Source organism: Arachis hypogaea, chromosome 5 (genome assembly GCF_003086295.3).
Source record: "Arachis hypogaea cultivar Tifrunner chromosome 5, arahy.Tifrunner.gnm2.J5K5, whole genome shotgun sequence".
NCBI classification, from domain to species: Eukaryota; Viridiplantae; Streptophyta; class Magnoliopsida; order Fabales; family Fabaceae; genus Arachis; species Arachis hypogaea.
Genome location: NC_092040.1, coordinates 101,788,299 through 101,808,401, shown reverse-complemented (window position 1 = coordinate 101,808,401; position 20,103 = coordinate 101,788,299). Strand labels below are relative to the sequence as shown.

Below are 20,103 nucleotides of genomic sequence, written 5' to 3'. Positions count from 1 at the left end.
ATAGGCCTATAGGGTTCCACATCAAGTGAGACCATACCAAATGTAACAGACTAATAGTATTAGAATAAATGTAGAATTGTAGATAACCAAATTAATGTACAAAGACAATTATACCAAGATCACATTTCTTAGTAGAGAGAAACCATGTAAAAAGACAAATTATTCATTAGATAATATTTTATCCCATACATTAATTCAAACTTAGGACATTTTTTCCGCAGGTAAATATATTTTTTGGATCGTTTGACAGTAATTATTGAAAATTAACCAATAGCAACTAATTCTGACTCCATCAAAATTTATGATTTTTCTGAAAATAGAGGTGGTTGCAAATTTTTTATTTCTCGACTAATTTATCATAGATTTGATCTTCATTTAAAATATTTATTACAGGTCAATAAATTACTACATATATAAAATCAAATTTGAATTCTCAATAGTTACTTAAAAGAAAAAGTGAGCTAATTAACCCAAGATGGTGAGAGCTGGTTACAAGATTTGCGGCAAATTGCATACTGATTGCCTTGAAAATTGATGGATAGCTTGTTTCTGGTCGGTTATTTTTTGGTGTAGCTATTTAGATTTATTTATGGGTTTTTGCTCTTTGATGGATAGTTAAGGGTTCAGAATGTTTTGGATGATGGACCAATCATGAAATCGAATCCTTTTATGTTTTTTGGTGATGAATTGAATCCTTTAACTACCGAAACATTTTAGTGTATTTTTGGTCTTGCTAAAAGATTTTAGTCTGAACAGCCAAGTACTACCATTCATTACCAAATTTGTTTCTCAGGGGCCCAAAATCCATAATCTCCAAAAACCTTATAAGCCCATTAAGGTCCAGCAGATCCAAATCAAAATTTAGGGTTTATCAAAAAAGGAAAAAACTTTCTCCACTAAAACCCTAGTCAGCAGCTCTCTTCAAACTCGTCTTCCTCAGTAGTAGGGTTTCTTCCGTTCCTCTCTCTTTCTCGTTCTCCGAGTGTCTTTCAATGGCGCTGTTCCTTCTCTACGAATCCGCGTCGGGTTACGCGCTCTTCGAAGCTCATGGCCTCGACGAAATAGGGCAGAATACTGAAGCGGTTCGGAACTCCGTTTCTGATCTGAACCGGTTCGGGAAAGTGGTCAAGCTTCGTTCTTTCAACCCTTTTACTTCTGCACTCGATGCCCTAAAACAGTGCAACGCCATTTCTGAAGGTAAACAAAATAACCTTCCCCGTTTCTTAAAAGCTAAAATGAATGCTCTGCGAAGTTTTAAATAATGAGGTGTTCATCTTCGAATAAAATGCTATAGTGGTTCAGCTTTGCTTCGCTGACTCGCTGAGTTTTCATGCTCTTGCTTTGTATTGTATTGGGTTTCATCAAAATCTAATTTTCTCTTCAGTGATCATAGAAGATTGATTATATAGAACTATTAATTAATTAATAGAGTAAGATTCTATGATGCTGTTGTTGTTATCATGCACATGTTCGTTGTTGTCTTTGGTGTTCAGGCTTGCTGACCGATGAGTTGAGAACTGTTTTGGAGACTAACTTACCTAAAGTCAAGGAAGGTAAGAAGTCAAAGTTTAGTTTAGGCGTGTCAGATCCTAAGATTGGTTCACAGATAGCTGAAGTGACTAAAATCCCTTGTCAAAGCAATGAGTTTGTCAGTGAGCTGCTTCGTGGCGTGCGGCTCCACTTTGATAAGTTTGTTGGTGATCTCAAGGTTAGCATTTGCTGTTGCTTCCCTTTGTTTGTGTGCTTTTGTTTTGCATGCATGAGCTGGATATGCATTTCAATTGGAATTTATTTTTCTTGGTATTTTTGTTCATATTATTTTTGCCCCTACTTGAATAATGCAGACAGGAGATTTGGAAAAGGCACAACTTGGTCTGGGGCACAGTTATAGTAGAGCAAAGGTGAAATTCAATGTTAATCGAGTTGACAATATGGTCATTCAAGCAATCTTCCTTCTCGATACACTTGATAAGGATATCAATTCATTCTCAATGAGAGTCAGGTAGTTTTGTGACAGTGAATCGGAAAATCTTAAATCTAGAGTTTTAGATATTAAAGTATTTCACTTCTTTTGATAGAATTAATAAACTTGAGGTGTAATTATCTCGGTCGTTTGCCAATAATGTGTAGAGAATGGTACTCTTGGCATTTCCCTGAATTGGTGAAGATTGTAAATGATAATTATCTGTATGCAAAAGTTGCAAAGTTTATTGAGGATAAAGCAAAGTTGGCTGAGGACAAGATTCCAGAGTTGACTGACATTGTTGGAGATGAAGATAAAGCGAAGGAGATTGTGGAAGCTGCCAAGGCCTCCATGGGTAGAACTCTCACTTGTATACCATATTCAACTTATGTTTCATTCTTTATCTAAATTTTCGTTTTTCCTTGTTTTCAGGGCAGGATTTGTCCCCAGTGGACTTGATTAATGTCCACCAATTTGCACAGCGGGTAATGGACCTATCTGAGTACAGGCGGAAGCTGTATGATTACTTGGTTGCTAAAATGAATGACATTGCACCAAATTTGGCTTCTTTGATTGGTGAAGTTGTTGGTGCACGTTTAATTTCACATGCTGGTAGTCTAACAAATTTAGCCAAGTGTCCTTCTTCAACTCTTCAAATTCTTGGTGCTGAGAAGGCATTGTTCAGGTTTTTATCTCTACTTGTTAGTTTCCTTCCAAGATGGAACTGACTACTTGGTCATAGAAGAAGAATAAGGTCCATTTTATGTTGTATAACTGAAAATAGTTTGTTGTTTACCATTGTTTATGGTATGGCTGGTTAGTCTCTTTCAATGGTGCAAGTTAAATTAGGGCATTGTGGCACAATCCTTTCTACTTTCTTTTTCATTTTCTTTTAATCTTGTACACGTTAAATTCAGTGTCAGATAGTTCTCCATAAATAAATCATTGCATCACTGTTTAGGTAATAGTTCTCCCTCCATAAGTCCCCATATGCATTTTGACGTGTCAAGAACAGGTGCCAGTTTGAGTTTGGAATATCTTTGCTATGATTATTGTGTCACCATTACTTGTAAGTTAAATCATTGTTGCATGTTTTCAGGGCTCTAAAGACAAGAGGAAACACTCCCAAATATGGTCTGATATTCCACTCCTCTTTCATTGGTCGAGCATCCGCTAAAAACAAGGGCCGAATGGCTCGCTATCTTGCAAATAAATGTTCTATTGCATCACGGATTGACTGCTTTTCTGGTTTGTTATTCTAAGTATTAATTATAGAAATATTATGCGTTACATAACATGTTGCCGCATGTAAAAATTATATCATTACACTGATGCAGAAAGGGGAACTACTGCATTTGGGGAGAAGCTTCGCGAGCAAGTTGAGGAGCGACTTGATTTTTATGACAAGGGAGTTGCCCCTCGTAAGAACATAGATGTTATGAAGTCTGCCATTGAAAGTGCTGATAACAAAGGTGGGACTGAGTGGATTATATGCATTTAGCAGTGATTATAGTTTCAAAATATAATGAGCCTATTTTTATGGGGTAAAAAAAAAAACTACAGCCATGTATATGTTGTATATAATACTTACTACTTTTGTAATGGGACATATTTGCTTATTCATTGTAATTTTACAGATATGGAGATGGAAACAGAAGAAGTGCCTGTTGAAGCTTCAGGCAAGAAAGCCAAGAAGAAGAAGCAAAAAGCTGCAGATGAAGGTGATGACATGGCTGTAGAAACCACAAATGGTGATGCATTGGAAGATCAAAAATCAGAAAAGAAGAAGAAAAAGAAAGAAAAGAGGAAATTGGACCAAGAGGCTGAACAAAATGTTATCAATGGTGTTGCCGATGGAGAAGTTAAAAAGAAGAAAAAAAGGATAAAAAGGATGAAAATGGGGAAATGGTGGAGGCTGCAAGTGAAACAAAGAAGAAGAAGAAATCAAAAAGTTAAGAAGATTGGTAAGCCATGGAGGGCAATTTTAACTGTTGAAATCTTATTTGTCATGTTACTGTTTTTGGAGAATGTTGAATTTCATTTGCTTATAACTTATGCCCTTTGGTGCCATGTTTGGACTTGCATATATATTTTATTCCAGATCATATATTTGTTTATTTTTGAAAAATGATTAACACCTATTATTGCACCAATAAGTCACTGCTTGGAAAATATGTTTTGATTGTTTTCCTCTGATCAAGATGATTAGATAATTTCTTGTGAGAGTCGTAAGTCATAAAAACTTTCGTTTGTTGAAATATGTACTTTTAAACACATTTTTGGAGCAGATAGTACTAATGATGATGATAATAATAATTGCCCAATCAAAACTTTATAGAACTAACTCATTGAGAACCAAGGCACTCCAAAATAACAAGTATCATAAAAAAGGGCTCTGTCTCAACTGTACAAATGCTACTACAAACCACACTAAAATATGCAGAGTTTGAATATATCAGTTCTGTTCCTCAAAAGCCTTAGGTAAAGCCTCATCAGACTTTAATGTCATATTCGGGAATTAAACTAGCCAGCTCATATGCATGGAGTTGCTAATAGACAACAATCCAACAAGATCATAAACCCTTGGACCCAGGAAGATCAATCCAATTTAGCTGGATTTCCAGTTCACCACATTCCACGTTTCGCAGTCTAAGGATCATATCTTGAACAAGCTTACCGTTGATATAAGTGATGCGGCTCTCATCTGCGAGATAGTTATCCCGGCTTTGTTGTATTCTTTTGACCACAGTACCATTTGGCAGGCCTGTCACATTCATCTTCAAGGCTTCTATAAATGGTAAGATTTCAAACTCTGCATCTCCCATTTTGTCATCTTTGCTAAATGTATCGTGGTCATATATAGTCTGCAGTCAGAAAGGATAGACTCCGAATTAGCAATCCAATACACAAATCAATGTAGCGCAAAATCAGAGATAAACAACTACCAACAAAATCACTGCACATTTTTTGACCTTGTCACTACAGAGATACTAGAAATAAATATCGAAAAAGTTCATAATTTTAGTTTGGTCTTGCGTTTTTCAACTGATTAAACAAAGCACGGCATCCATACTACATTCATACCAATTGATTAATAAGTAATAACACAAAGTTATGGCTTCCAGTATCCAGCTTTATTAAGATCATACTACAACAGTTTACCATTAAGGGCATGTTTGGTTGGAGAGTAAAATGAGGCGGAAATTTTCATGGATAAGTTTCATTATACATAGACCTTATCCATCAGAATTTCCCCCCTAATTTAAGATTTGGTTTTAATTAGCATGTATGAGAAAATGAGAAAGAACAAGAGCTTTCAAAGTAATTGCAAAAATTTGGGGGTGGCCACTGCCCCTCTCATGACACAAAAGCCTCCTACTTCTGAAAGCAGATATGTATAGTTGATGAAATTTAGTGAGTTAAAGTAGAGCAATTCAGGAAATGCTATACATATGGTAGTTCAATAATTCAATTATAGATAGTCCACATGGCAACATTGTTCACATGTATCTGTGTGATGTGTAGACTCTGATCTCATCCTTACTTTTTTTTGTTGTCACATTTTTTTGGCTCAAAAAATACATTTCAACCAGCATAATGAAGGCAAGAACAACAGCATCAATTCTCAATATATATGTTGAACATGCCTTTGCATTCTCTAACTAGCGAGAAAATGTGGCATTAAGTAATTGAACAAATTCACTTACCAGTGAGACTGAAGCATGCGGATCTACAACCGAAAGCGTGAGGTCCTCATTCCACTCAGGATTAACATCCCTTTTAATCACACGAGTCTTGAGTTTCTGAAACCGAAAAACAACAAACACAGGTCATGATCATGAAAGTGCATAATTTGGCACCACTTTAATTTAATATCATAAAATGTTTGAATTTATATTGTTCCTATCACCCAAGCTATTATGCAAGTAAACATCGATAAAACCATAGAATTAAAAGTTGAAAACAAAAAACAAAAAAAGAAACCCACCAATTTAAGCATGAAACAAAAGCCAAAATACGAAAAAATAGGAAATTTCATAAAACAGCTAGTAGAATTTGTGCCTAATATGTCATGTTCTTATAGTCACTAATTTGAAACCCACAAGGGTTCCTCCAAAATCAAGAACTTCCCATAGCTGGACAACATAAAAATAACAACTTTTTCATCAATTCCTTTTAAGAAAAAAAAAATCATCCTGGAATTAAAAACAAGGCCAAGCAAAGTGTACCGCAGTCAAGACATAGAGGAAAACATACAAAAACAAAAACAAAAATAGAAACCCTTGTTGGTGAATGAATTATAACAAAGCAAACTGAAATTAAAGGAAGCAAAAAAAGGAAAAAAATTTATGATGATGACGTTACCTGTTTACCCATCTTGATGACAACATAGGGATCGCTACTACGAACATCACGAACGGCGAGGTTGACGCCACGCTTGATTCGAACCCTAAGAAGTCCCATAAGGTTCTCCATCAGAGACTTTGGTGGTGACTCCGGTGACGAAGATGTCGAATTCGAACTCGACCGTGAACGCAATTGAATATTCTGCTGCGAATTCGTACCAAAACGCCAATGCTTATGCGAATTTGACCGTGCATTTGTTTCCCCCATTTATCTTTTTCCCCTTTATAAATTTATATTATCAACTCCGCAAAATTGATAATTAAATACTAATTCTATTTAATATTAAAATATTATATTATATTATATTATACGGATACTATGTAATCTGAGTCTGGAACAGGAACACCGTGACCACCGCGAATCAAAAATTCAAAAACCACGAAAAGAAAATGCAACTCCACAATTATGTGATGATGAAGGGGTTTAAATTTAATCCTTAATTTGAATGAATCTGAGGTGGAATTGAAGAATATTCAGAAGAAAACTGTGCAAAAGAAAAAGTAAAAGAGAGAAGCGTGTGGGGCCAACCGGAGTTAGGGTTTGTCGTATATAGAAGTAGGAATCACGAGAATACAACGTAGTTCGGTCTTCTCACGTAACGTGTGTTTTGTCGGTTTTTTCAGTTACTACGACTTTATGATAGAGAGGATATATCTGTTTTTGATTCATTTTTCATTTTCAGTTTTCTCTCTGTTTGTGTGCTGTTTTTTGTTCTTTTTTTCCGTTATTTCTTTCAAGCGTTGTTTCGGATTGATTTTTCTGTGAAATGGATTTGTGGGCTCTGGTCTAGAAAGAAAAACGTCAGAGACAAAAAAAAAATATTTAATAAAGAACGAAAGAAAACTCTTCAAGACCAATTAAAAAGAGAGAGATTAACATTTAATTCATAGTAGCGCATATAGCTTAGGTAATTATGTTACTGAATGTATAATAGGGGAATACGTTTGGAAGGTATTAAAATCAACGCTTAGAATTGTTACTTTATTGTTTTTGTGTCGAATGAATTACGGTAGAAACTGCAGCAAAGAACCTTCAACGGAATGTTGATGGTTATTTATAAGAGTTTAATTTTAATGTACTCACGGTTTAAAATATTTTATATAGTCTCGTAATTATATTTATTTTTTTTAGATGATTTATATAGTCAATGTAAAAAAATTATTTTTATTAATGTAATATTATATAATTAGAACTAATGAGTTATAGTTCAAATAACATAGTCTTTTCATACTCATTTAAAATGTTGCGGGTTCGAGTCTCCTATCTTTAGAAAAAAAAAAAGAAAAAATATATAATTAGACACTCGTATACTAAGAGTGGATCAAAATTAGAGTCTATTTATAAAATAAATATTGTTAGAATTTGGTTGTTAATAAGCCGCTAATTGGTTTTCACTGGCTACACCTTACAACTTACAAGCATTGAAAAGATACAATTCTTTTGTTATAAATAAGTCCATTTGTTTTTGGTAAAATACATATAAGTCCATTTGTTATGTGAAAGAGTAGGAGGTGTTTACCTAAAAAAAGTAACAGAAAAGGAAGGAGGAAGTTTTATGTGCGACCGATCTCTGCTTGGGCCTAACCGAACCCATTAACGAATAATATATATATATATATATATATATATATATATATATATATATATATATAGGTAAAAATTCAGGTGCAGTCGACTTAATGTGAAGTTGATAGTTGAGAATCATTAGATAAAAATTTAGTCAAATTATCTAACGATTCTTAATTATCAACTTCACATGAAGTCGAATGCAGCTGAGTTTCCACCACACACACACATATATATATATATATATATATATATATATATATATATATATATATATATATATATATATATATATATCACACATTATTAGCATAATTTCTGACCCAAAAGAAAAATATTAGCATAATTACAAGGTGTTTGCTACGGATTAAAAAAAAATCTTATTTATATTTATATACATTTTTTAAATTAGTTATATTTTCGCATTTTAATATTTAACTTGTCACTGCAAACAAGATAAAAAAACTAAATTATATTATTAAAACGAGATATGCGTACAATGACAATTAAATCAAGCTATTGGACAACTAAAAAAATGTTTATAATACATCTCGAATCGATTTAAAAAGTAAAATTGATATAATTTATTATAATTTAAATTTATTTGTTTTTATTTTTCAATCTAGTCTAATTTGATTCAATAACTGTGATTTGTATTATATTGATTTGAATATATTATTTTAAGAAAAAACACCAAAGAGACTAGAAAACCCCTTTGAACTCACATGAAGTAACTTCATATAACATAACACACATCCCTTTTCCAAAGGGAAAAGCTTACCACAGGTACTTTCAATCATCATTGATAAATGAGGACCATCTAACTTGAATTTCAAAATATAAAAGAGAAAGAATAATTAAATTGAATCTGCGTGTAGTGAATTGGAGCCAACTAGTTGAAAAATAGGTTAATTACACACAAAATGTAAGCCAACCCCCCACTACCCTAATTTTTTAAATTTCAAAATTGAAAATAAAAGGAGACTGATTGAGTTGGCTTATATTGTAGTTGGTTTCTAGACTTTTTCTAATTACAATTAGTCCATCCCTCAAATATTTTGTACGGAAACATATATCCAGTGCAATAGCTTCCTCAATCTTTCTGCAGCCGAGGATGCCATTTTGTTGGTTGGTTCAAGTAACTGTACTATGGCACGTTGAAAATCTGCAAAGAAAAATGATCACCTATGATTTCAACAATAGCAAATTTTCATATATTACAGCAACAACTTAAAACAAAGAAAAAAGGAATATGATCATTATAAACTCATTAGCATCTAACACTCATACGATATAGCCAAATATTATTACAATTAATTTGAATGACTACATAGTTTTGAAAGTCCAAGAGTGTTTTAGCAAATTAAAATGTCAGAAACTAAGAGGAAACTTTGAAATACTTGAGAGAGAAAAAAAACTAGAATTCAGATAAACAGGCATATCAGGTTCTTATCTCTAATTCTGCATTTCTATTTATAAATGATAAGATGTAGTTATCAGATCCAAATAAATATTGAATAACCGGAATGTGAAAAAGTTAGATGGAGCTTCTTCATATGAAGTGGATACATACTTTAAATATCAGAGAGCAAACAGTTTTTGTGTTTCATATATGACAATCAATAGAAGTTCAATCAAAGCTTGGTTTTCGAAACCTGCAGATATTTGAACCTTGAATTTAAAAAAAAAAATTCATTTACTCTATATGACGAAAACTAATGATCATGTTTTGTCGAAGTTAATCGCATTTGTACAATATGCCTCAGGCAAAGCTTTACATATGCAACTGCATGAACACAAAATGTGAATATGTTCCAAAATACATTAGATGGCTACATCAGCAAGTATGTTGCCGCATGGGTAAATGAAGAGATTCAAAGACAATAACAAGAGTGCAGGGAAGCTTAACAAGTGATTCACTTTAAAGGATGAAATCAAAATAAAGTTAGCTTAGGAATAAAGTAACATCAATGCACAAATATAATAAAAAAGGAAATAACAATATATCCCCACAGCCACAAGACACATATGGCAACCACTTTGACACAAATGGTGCCACAAAATAAGCAATGACAGAAAATATCCAAGTGTGGCTAAAGCAGAACCAAGAATCACCATTAGATAAAGAAAGTAGAAGCATCAATATGGAAGGATAGATGATCAAGAAGAAGGTAACAAAACACATTAAAAAAAGAAAAAAGAAAAAAAGAGAGTACGAGATAAATACAACATTATGTGATGTCCAACAAGAAGGATCTCACCTACTTTTTTCCTTGCAGTAGGCCTCTAGATATCTTTTCACGACGAAGTTTCTCTGCTTTATCATTGTCTTCCATTTTTGACAAGAATGCCAATGCTTCTTCAAACCATTCAATAAGCCTCTAGCAATCATTTCCCAAAGAAGTTTCTCTGCCATGTCATTCTCATCTTTTTCAAACAAAGCACGAATAACAGTTTCAAAAGTCACAATATTTGGTAAGCAACCATTGTCTTCACTTTCCGACAACAGGGCCAATGCTTCTTCAAACAAGCCCTCTTTGCAGAGCCCTTTAATCATAATAGTGTATGTTAGGGACTGAATATGACGTTTGAAATGTTAGGGACCAAATTACGACTTAGCCCAAACATTAGAGACCAAAATAATACTTTACCCCCACACAATAAATAGTACATGAAGAACCTAATTTCATTATAATGCTAAGACTGATTCCTCAAAGTTTATAGCAGCATCAACCATATTCTATCTAGTTTGGGTTCAATTCATTTTGTTTATTAGTGCAGTCAGAAGAGTGATTTTTGTGAAAGTAGCTATTATTCACTTCCATTTAAAACTGATTTTGAAGCATAAAATCCAATGGCGGGTTCAACAAGAAATCAAATAAGCTGAGAAAATATTAAATCAAGTGTCTCGCAATGATTTCAAAGGGGTAAACTGAAATCCAAGTATAAAGGAAAATTCTAGAGAACTTCAATATTGTCTTTGCCATGCTGCAACTTAACATGCTTGAGTGCACCTAGCAATCAGAAAGCATGGAACAAAGATGAAATCCATGTCAAGAATCCAAAATACTCAACCACCAATGCAAAATACTTAATCAGCACTTAAGCAGTAAGGCTATATAATAGTTCAACTTTTGATCCCAAAAGAAATTGTACTAACATTCAAAGATATTCTTCAAGAACAAATGCAATTTCAAACTGTACAACATTGTTTCACTTTTAATTCTTTATTCTAACCCCAGTCATCACTTCAGAGAAGATTTAAAAAAACCAAAGAAACAGGTGAAGAAACAATTGTACTGGGAATTAGAATCCCCAAATCTTTTGTGACAGGAGTAGCTAATAACAGACAACAAAACTCCAAACCATGTTTTAATAATAAAACCTTTTCAACATGATTTTAAACAAGAATATAATAATCCCTATTGGATTTTGCAACGAGAAATAATGAAATAATTCAACTAAGCATCAACTGCTGAGTAACATTATTATGAAAATGAACAAAGGTTTTAAGATACCATTAATTACAACTAAGTAACATTAATTATGAAAATCGACATAAAATGTACATATTTTCAATTGATTTCTAAGAGTTACCGCTGAGTAACATCAATTATGAAAATGAACAAAGGTTTTAAGATAATTCACATTTGAACCATATTAGCCAAATTCCTAGAAATTCCTTCTTGCACAGCCTTTTTTTTTTTTGGAAACAAGTGTAATCATATACTTAGTATACAGGTTTCTTCAGCTGTCATCAGATTTTGAAAAATAACAAAATGTTGAAATTGTCAACAAAAAAAAAAAAAGTGGGACCATGCATTTAGTAGATGTATTTGTTTCAAAGATGGCAGTGAAAATCATATATCTACGTCATTAATCTTGCCACTACATGTCTTTTAGAAGAATTCTAGGAAGATTCAGTCAAATAAAGCACAGTTGCTCACCAGACCAATCATGAGCTCTTAATTACTATCAACACATCTTAAGCACTAACCCACCAGTTACAACAGAAAATCTATTAATTTGAGTTGATTTATTTCTCCTCTTGCCATTTCCATAAGCCTCTAGCAATCATTTCACGAAGATGTTTCAGCGCTTGATCATTTTCACCTTTTTCCAACAGAGCACGAATAATTGTTTCATAAGTTACAGCATCCGGAGAGAAACCATGGTCTTCCATTTCAGACATTAAGGCCAATGCTTCATTAAGTAGGCCCTCTTTGCAGAGCCCGTTTATCATAACAGTGTATGTCCTTGTGTTCAGATGATAGCCTTTAATGGAAAGATCTTGAAAAATCTCTTTTGCATTTTGAAGTCTTCCACTTTTGCACAGGCCATCTATAAGTATGGTGTATGTATATATATCTGGATCAATGCCACACTCTTTCATTTGATTGAATAACATAAGTGCCTTCTCATGTTGTTTCATATTGAACAAAGCATCCAGCAAAGAACTGTAAGTGACTATATTAGCGGGTTGACCTCGATTAAATCAAGTGTCTCACAATTATTTCAAAGGGACAAACTGAAATCCAAGTATAAAGGAAAATTCATACTAGAGATCTTTAATATTGTCTGTGCCATGCTTTAACTTAACATGCTTGAGTGCACCTAGCAATCAGTAAGCATGGAACAAAGATGATATCCATGATAAGAATCCAAATACTCAACCACCAATACAAGGTCAATACCAGTTTCATAGAATAAGTTAATCAGCACTTAAGCAGTGAGGCTATATAATAGTTCAACTTTTGATTGCAAAAGAAATTGTATTAGCATTCAAAAATATTCTACAAGAACAAATGCAATTTCAATCTGTACAACATTGTTTCACTTTTAATTCTTTATTCTAACCCCACTCATCACAATGCAGAGAAGATTTAGAAAATACCAAAGAAATAGGTGTAGAAATAGTTGAAGTTGGCATTAGAATCACCAAATTTTTCATGACAGGTGTAGCTGATATCAGACAACAAAACCCTAAACCATGTTTTAATAATAAAAGCTTTTCAACATGATTTTAAACAAGAACAATGTAATAATCCCTATATAGGATTTTTCAATAAGAAATAATGAAATAATTCAATTAAGCATTAACTGCTGAGTAACATTAGTTCCGAAAATGAACAAGGGTTTTAAGATAACATTAATTACAACTGTACATTAATTATGGAAATGAACATAATGTACATATTTTCAATTGATTTCTAAGAATTCAAGCCGAGTAACATTAATTATGAAAATGAACAAAGGTTTTAAGATAATTCATATTTGAACCAAATTAGCCAAATTCCTAGAAATTCCTTCTTGCACAGACTTTTTTATTTGAAACATCAAGTGTAATCACAGACTTAGTATACAGGTTTCTTCACCTATGATCAGATTTTAAAAAATTACAAAAATGTTGAAATTGTCAACAAAAAAAGTGGGGTCATGCATTTAGTAGATGTATTTGTTTCAAAGATGGCAGTGAAAATCATACATCTATGTCATTAATCTTGCCACCGCATACCTTTTAGAAGAATTCTAAGAAGATTCAGTCAAATAAAACACAGTTGCTCATCAGACCAATCATGAGCTCTTAATTACTATCAAGAAATCTTAAGCATTAAGCCACCAGTTACAACTAGGAATATCCGCCGAAACAGGATGCATGATAGCCTTGGTAACAAAGACTAAAAAATAAGCCAATAACACAAGTTCAAAATTAATTCAATAACAGTGAGATAACCAAAATCAGAGTGATAGTGAGTTCATGGCATTTCCCAAATCCTCCAACCCAATAGATATAAAATTTACCAAGTTCTGTACAAATTTTGACAACAGAAAATTTATTAATTTGAGTTGATTTATTCCTCCTTAATGTCTTTTCAATAAGCCTCTAGCAATCATTTCATGAAGATGTTTCAGCGCTTGATCATTTTCACCTTTTTCCAACAGAGCACGAATAGTTATTTCGTAAGTTACAGCATCCGGAGAGCAACCATTGTCTTCCATTTCCAACTTTAAGGCCAATGCTTCATCAAGTAGGCTCTCTTTGCAGAGCCCCTTTATCATAACATTGTATATCCTTGTGTTTAGGTGATAGCCTTTAATGGAAAGATCTTGAAAAATCTCTTTTGCATTTTTAAGCCATCCACTTTTGCACAGGCCATCTATAAGTATGGTGTATGTATATATATTCGGATCAATGCCACTCTCTTTCATTTGATTGAATAACATAAGTGCCTTGTCATGTTGTTTGACATTGAACAAAGCATCCATCAAAGAACTGTAAGTGACTATATTAGCGGGTTGACCTCGATCATGCATCTTTTCAAGAAGCTCCAAGGCACAAAGGATTCTCCTTGACTTTCCCAAGCCATCAATTAGAGTATTGTAAGTTACCGTGTCAGGAACCAAGTTCTTGCGACGCATCTCTTCGAAGAGATTCAAGGCGTCATCGATCATTTTACTTTTGCAAAAGCCATTAATCATGATATTGTAACTCCGAACATCAGGAAACACTCTATTATCAGCCATTGTGTTGAATATATATTTTGCCTTATTTACCTCATTAACCAAACAATATCCATCCATTAAGCTGGTGTAAGTAACCACATTTGGTTTCACACCATGTTTTGCCATTACAGCCAATACACTCTTTGCATCTTTGATCTTTCCTTCCTTGCATAGCCCATCAATCAAAGTATTATAGGTACAAACATCTGGAGTAATGTTTCTAAGCACCATATCACTTAACAAATCAATGGCTTCCTTATATTGACCCTCAAGACACAATCCAAAAATGAGAGAATTGTATGTGATAACATTGGGAGAAATTCCCTTAGCAAGCATTTCAGAGAATAAATGAAAAGCCTGACTTACAAGTGTATCCTTGCAGAGGCTATCAATAATTGCATTGTACATGAAGACATCAGGAGCAATGCCATAACGTGGAATGTTTCTCAACACTTGAATAGCAGCTGATGTGTGTCCGGTCTTACAGAGCCCATTGATCAACGTCCCATAAGTGACTTCATTAAAGTGAAATCCATGAGCCAGCACTTTGTCATGAAAGCGCACTGCTTTTTCAACACTACCACAGAGACAGAGACCTTTCAGGATTGTTGTCAATGTTACCGTATTAGGTTGATAATCCATTCTGAACATCTTGGCCAATATAGAGAAAGCAAGCGTCATGCGACCCATGCCGCAACAACAATTGATTAAGATGTTCAAAGTAAATAAGTCGGGAGCGATTTCCCTGGCTTGCAATTGCTGAAAAAGGGAAACGGCGGCGTGGAAATGCTTCATCTTGGAAAGGGATCCCAAAATCTTGTTAAATTGGATGATGGGAGGAGTACGACGCATGGAGAGCATGCGAGTGAAGGAATCAACAGCTTCATCAAGTAATTGGGGCTGAGAGTGAGAGTGTAGGGATGAAGTTGAAGGGAAGCAAAGACGGAGAGCGGAGTGGGGAACAGAATTTGAGATTTGAAGAGCATACCTTAATTTGATTGGTGAGGATGAGAACGATGACAACATGTTTGCAATCGAGATTCAAGAGGAATGTGCTGTATTGAAGAGTGCTTCACTTCAATATAAAAAAGAAGATTAGAGAAAGAAAATGAATAGAAATTTTTTTTTTTTGAATATAAAAAAATAAGAAAGAAAATTTTTTTGGGTGAGAGTTCTATTAATTTTTTTTTATTACAAGCACAAAAAAAATATTATAATTTTTTATATTTCTAATACTACCTTTAGTTATATTATTATTAACAATTATTAATATAAACTTAGTTTTAATAATTTTAATATATTATTATAATAAAAATCTACATTTAAATATTATATATTAAATAAATAATTTAAATCAAATATATAAATTATAATATTTATAAAATACAATAAAATATAAATAAATAAAAATATTTATATTTTATTTTATGATAAGGGTTTTCACTTTCTTTCATTCAAATAAAAAAAAAAATTTTCAAAATTTTTATTTATTTTTTTTATTCAAATAACACATAAATAACTCTATTTTTTATTTTTTTCTCATTTTGTATATTTATTATGTGAAAAATATATTTTTTTAGAAAAAAATTTTAAAAAAATACATAAATTATAACTTCTCAAAAAAATATTTTTATTTTTTAATAATTTTATTTTTACTATTAAAAATTTGTCAAATACGTTAAAAATAATTTTTTTTATTGAAAAAAAATTCTATCAACTTAATGATTTTCAAACAAATACTAAGTTTTGGATCCATTCAACAATATCTAATTTTAAACGATTCAAATTATAAATGATAAATTTGAGTCAAATTAATCTTTTTCTTCTTAATTTTATATTAGCATTAGATAGTTAATGGACAGTGTTATTAAATAAGCAAATTTATTTAATTGTTTATGATGAAAAAGTATTTTTATTTTTAAAGACAACTATGTATTTTAGTTTTTGAATTGTTTGTTTCTAAGTCCAAAACCAAAGAATTTACAATTTTTATTATCATAATTGTTATTATTATCAATGGTGTTACAATACTAAAATATTTGAGTAACTAAATTCAATCATGAATCATGATGCTTTAAGAATAAGGAGTAGAAAGGAAAAATGCATGAGAATTAAACTTAATTATAAAAATAATTTATTTTTCTATTATTATTATTATTATTATTATTATTATTATTATTATTATTATTATTATTATTATTATTATTATTATTATTAATATAAAATATATATTAAAATATAAATATATATTAAAAATAAATTAAATTATATATGTATTTATATATAAATACATTAATAATTAATTTTAATATATAAATAATATTTTTGTTTGTCTTAATATATAAGAATCTTCTAATGTAAAAGAAAGCAGAAGCGTTAAAACAGAAAAAATGTAAAGATTTATTTCTATAAATTAAAATTGTACATTGTGTACATATAAAATCAGTCACTAAATTATTTAATTTATTTTTAATATATGATGGCAATTAATAACTAAAAGCAAAAAGAGTTAAATTTTGATCTTTGTTTTACTTTTACTAAAATTTTTATCCTCTAATAAAAAATACAAGAGAAATTTTAGTTTTGTTTTTTTACACGAGAAAAGCCAATATACAGTAGCTTGATGAAACAAATATAGTAAGACAATGTTGAGTTGAGAAATCATGAACCACTTTTATTTTTATCTCCTAAGTTGTAGAATCAGAAATAGAGAAGAAAGTAGAGAATAATACACAGATGTATCTTAGTTCGACTACTCAATGCAATGTAGTTTACATTCAGTTTCCATCACAACAATTATAGAATCTCACTATTTTTCAATAATTTACATTTACCAATTCTTGTTAGGATTTATTCCAATCCTATTTAGGACAGGTCTAGATTCTAACCCAACCTGAACTTGACTACGACTCACCCTAACTTTCAACAGCAAAATGCTAACCCAACTTGCAAAGGAATCCTCTCAGGATCATGACACAAAACAAAAATACTAACAAAAGATTTTTGAAATAACTTAGGCTTTTTCTCCAAGTCTAGCTCTCTGCCTTTTTTCACTCATTGACTTTTTCTTACAAATCTCACCATGTTTGTCTTTTACCAATGAAACTCAGACAGACTAAACTGAGAAAAAATTACAAAATGAAAATTACGAAAGAGAAGAACAAAAACAGCTCAGGAAGTTGTAAGAACCGAAACAAGTACTCTTTCTCTCTTGTTCAATCCTTGGCTGTAAACCCTGTAAAATTAGCGAATAATTAGTTAATAAATTAAATAAAAAGAAAATTAGAAATATAAATTTTATAGTAAAATATGATAGAGCTAATTAAAATAAGAATTTTGACACTAATTTCAAAGAATTTGGCCTAAGATTGAGCCGAACTGGCCGAACAAATTGAACTGGACACAAAATAGGCCCAAAGCCCAACCCTTCAGCCCAAGTAACTTAAATACTTAATGAAACGCCCCTCTTCTTCCCCATTCAGCCAAGAATGCTAAAACAAACCAAGGGGGAGAGAAGAGAAGGGTTCCAACCCTAACATTCAATCAAACCTCCATAACTTTTTGCTCCGAGTTTCGATCGCCGCACCGCTTGCGGCCATGTGACCACCGCGTCGAGCTCTACGAATCTATCAGAACAATTTTATTGATAAGCCTTATTCTTACTCCAGTTGTTTTACCCCTTTGATTTTCAAAAATTTTAAGCATACATGTTGAGAATTTATTGGCTTTGATACTATAGGTTCGATTTAGCTTGCGGGGCTTGTTAGGGTACGATAATGATCATTAACCCTAGTGAATTCTTTGATTTAGTGTGTGGGTATTGAATTTTGTATATGGATATGTGAAAAATGTGAATTTAGGTGTATATATATATATTGGAACTTGATTTGTGGGCATTGAAGACTTCGTGGAGGTTGGATGTTATTGCTTTGGTGATTTTGGACCTTGGGACTATGTTTGGCTTTGGTGGGTTGCCTTGATAAATATGTAAAAATCGGTCAAGGTATGGTTTAGCTTTTACATATTTAATATATAATGTTCTGTGAAAACGTAGGTTAGATGATCATAGGATAGGTTGAAATGCATGAAAATGTTCAATGCTTAGCACCCTTGATGATGATTATATGTGAATTGAATATGTGTTGGATGATTATTGTTTATGTTGGTAATAGTATGTTAATTGATGAGTTGGTGATGAATGATAGGATGATATGATTATATATATTGAGTAAGTGGATGATAATGTTGTTAATGTAGAATGAGGAATTTAGGTTGAAATTGTGTAATAACAAAGTATGATTGAAGGTGGTGTGATGTGAAGAATTTAGTGCTGTGTTGGTGTGCTTTGATATATTGTTGAGCTGAATGTAGGTATAGAAATTTGGATTTGAGTTTGGTTCTAATGAAAATTGAGGTTTGAAGGATTTTGGTGTAAAACTAATTTTTAGCCAAATTTCGGTGAGCCATAACTTAGCTTTCGGATCTCCAATTGTTTCCAACTTGTTTCAAATGAAAATTAGGTTCGTGAAGTTTACGCCGTTCAAAGAACGGATGAAAAATATTTTAAAACAAAAAAGTTATACGCGTCGGAAGTTCGGAGGGCAAAACTGAAAATTCTGCAGCATTCAACATTTTTGCTGTTCTGCACAGTTTGTGTACGCGACCACTGCATGTGACGCGACTAAACTCTTCGGGTTTGGCATCTTGTGTATGCAAGCAGTGTGTTTGCGTATGCGAACAATGGTTTTCGAGGGGTTGCATACGTGACCACCTACACGCGACGCGACCAACCTTTTCGGGTTGGGTATCTCGCGTACGCGAGCATGGTGCATGCATACGCGAGCATGGAAATTCGCAAGCTCACGTGTACGCGTGACCCCTGTTTCAGCAAATTTGGATTTTGTGTCTTAAGCCGAATTTCAAACTTCTAAACCTCTATTTTTATTCTTTTAGTTCTAAATCGTAGTAATAAGCCTAATAATTAGATGAAGCTAGGAAATCGAGATAACTTGGGGGTGAAGTAAAGTTAGAAAAGTGATGAATTATATATGGAATATGTATACTTGGAGTGTATATGGTACCATGGTTTAAATGATATGATTATGCAATAATTACAAATGATTATAAAAGTTTATTTGGCTTATACACTCTATTATCTAAGATACGAGTTTTTCTGGGTAAAGTACCGTGGCTTGCCACCACGTGTTCCAAGTTGAGACTCGATACTCTGTTGACCTTACATCGTAAGAAGTGACCGGACACTTATAAATTCTCGAGAAGGTTGACCTCTATTGAGTAAAGTTATATATATATATATATATATATATATATATATATATATATATATATATATATATATATATATATATGTATGTATGTATGTATGTATGTATGTATGTATGTATGTATGATAAGAGAAAAAGCTATGCATAGATTCATGGGGATGCGCGACGGGGGAACAGTCCAGGGTTTAGCAGCCAAACTTGTCGGGTTGGTTTGATAACCGACAGATGAGCCTCATCATCCATAGGACAGGCATACATCATGTGCATATTGTTTGCTTGCTAGTTGTGCATTAATTGGGAATGCTTAATTGATCATAATATGCTAATTGTTATACTTGCTATCTGTATTATTTGTATTCTACCTGTGTTTGTCTTTGT

The 20,103-nt window shown here is 32.4% G+C and overlaps 2 protein-coding genes, 1 non-coding gene and 1 pseudogene across 3 annotated transcripts; 1 reads left to right on the top strand and 3 right to left on the bottom strand.

The window, feature by feature from the left end:
- Positions 1-851: 851 nt before the first annotated feature.
- On the top strand, positions 852-4,091 carry LOC112802329 (nucleolar protein 56-like; annotated as a pseudogene).
- Positions 4,092-4,279: 188 nt separating this feature from the next.
- Positions 4,280-7,131, bottom strand: LOC112802330 (protein C2-DOMAIN ABA-RELATED 4). The gene is made up of 3 exons (XM_025845492.3): positions 6,329-7,131; positions 5,671-5,766; positions 4,280-4,827 (listed from the first exon to the last, which is right to left on the bottom strand). Exons 1-3 carry the CDS (start codon positions 6,575-6,577, stop codon positions 4,537-4,539), a joined length of 636 nt encoding a protein of 211 aa, XP_025701277.1. The 5' UTR covers positions 6,578-7,131; the 3' UTR covers positions 4,280-4,536.
- Positions 7,132-8,790: 1,659 nt separating this feature from the next.
- On the bottom strand, positions 8,791-11,415 carry LOC114927700 (uncharacterized). The gene is made up of 2 exons (XR_011882350.1): positions 10,202-11,415; positions 8,791-9,101 (listed from the first exon to the last, which is right to left on the bottom strand). It is a non-coding gene; the product is annotated as an uncharacterized protein (transcript).
- A 356-nt stretch (positions 11,416-11,771) lies between these two features.
- LOC112802320 (uncharacterized) lies at positions 11,772-15,543 on the bottom strand. Its single transcript, XM_025845478.2, has one exon. It carries the CDS (start codon positions 15,464-15,466, stop codon positions 13,799-13,801), a length of 1,668 nt encoding a protein of 555 aa, XP_025701263.1. The 5' UTR covers positions 15,467-15,543; the 3' UTR covers positions 11,772-13,798.
- Between the last annotated feature and the right edge of the window lie 4,560 nt (positions 15,544-20,103).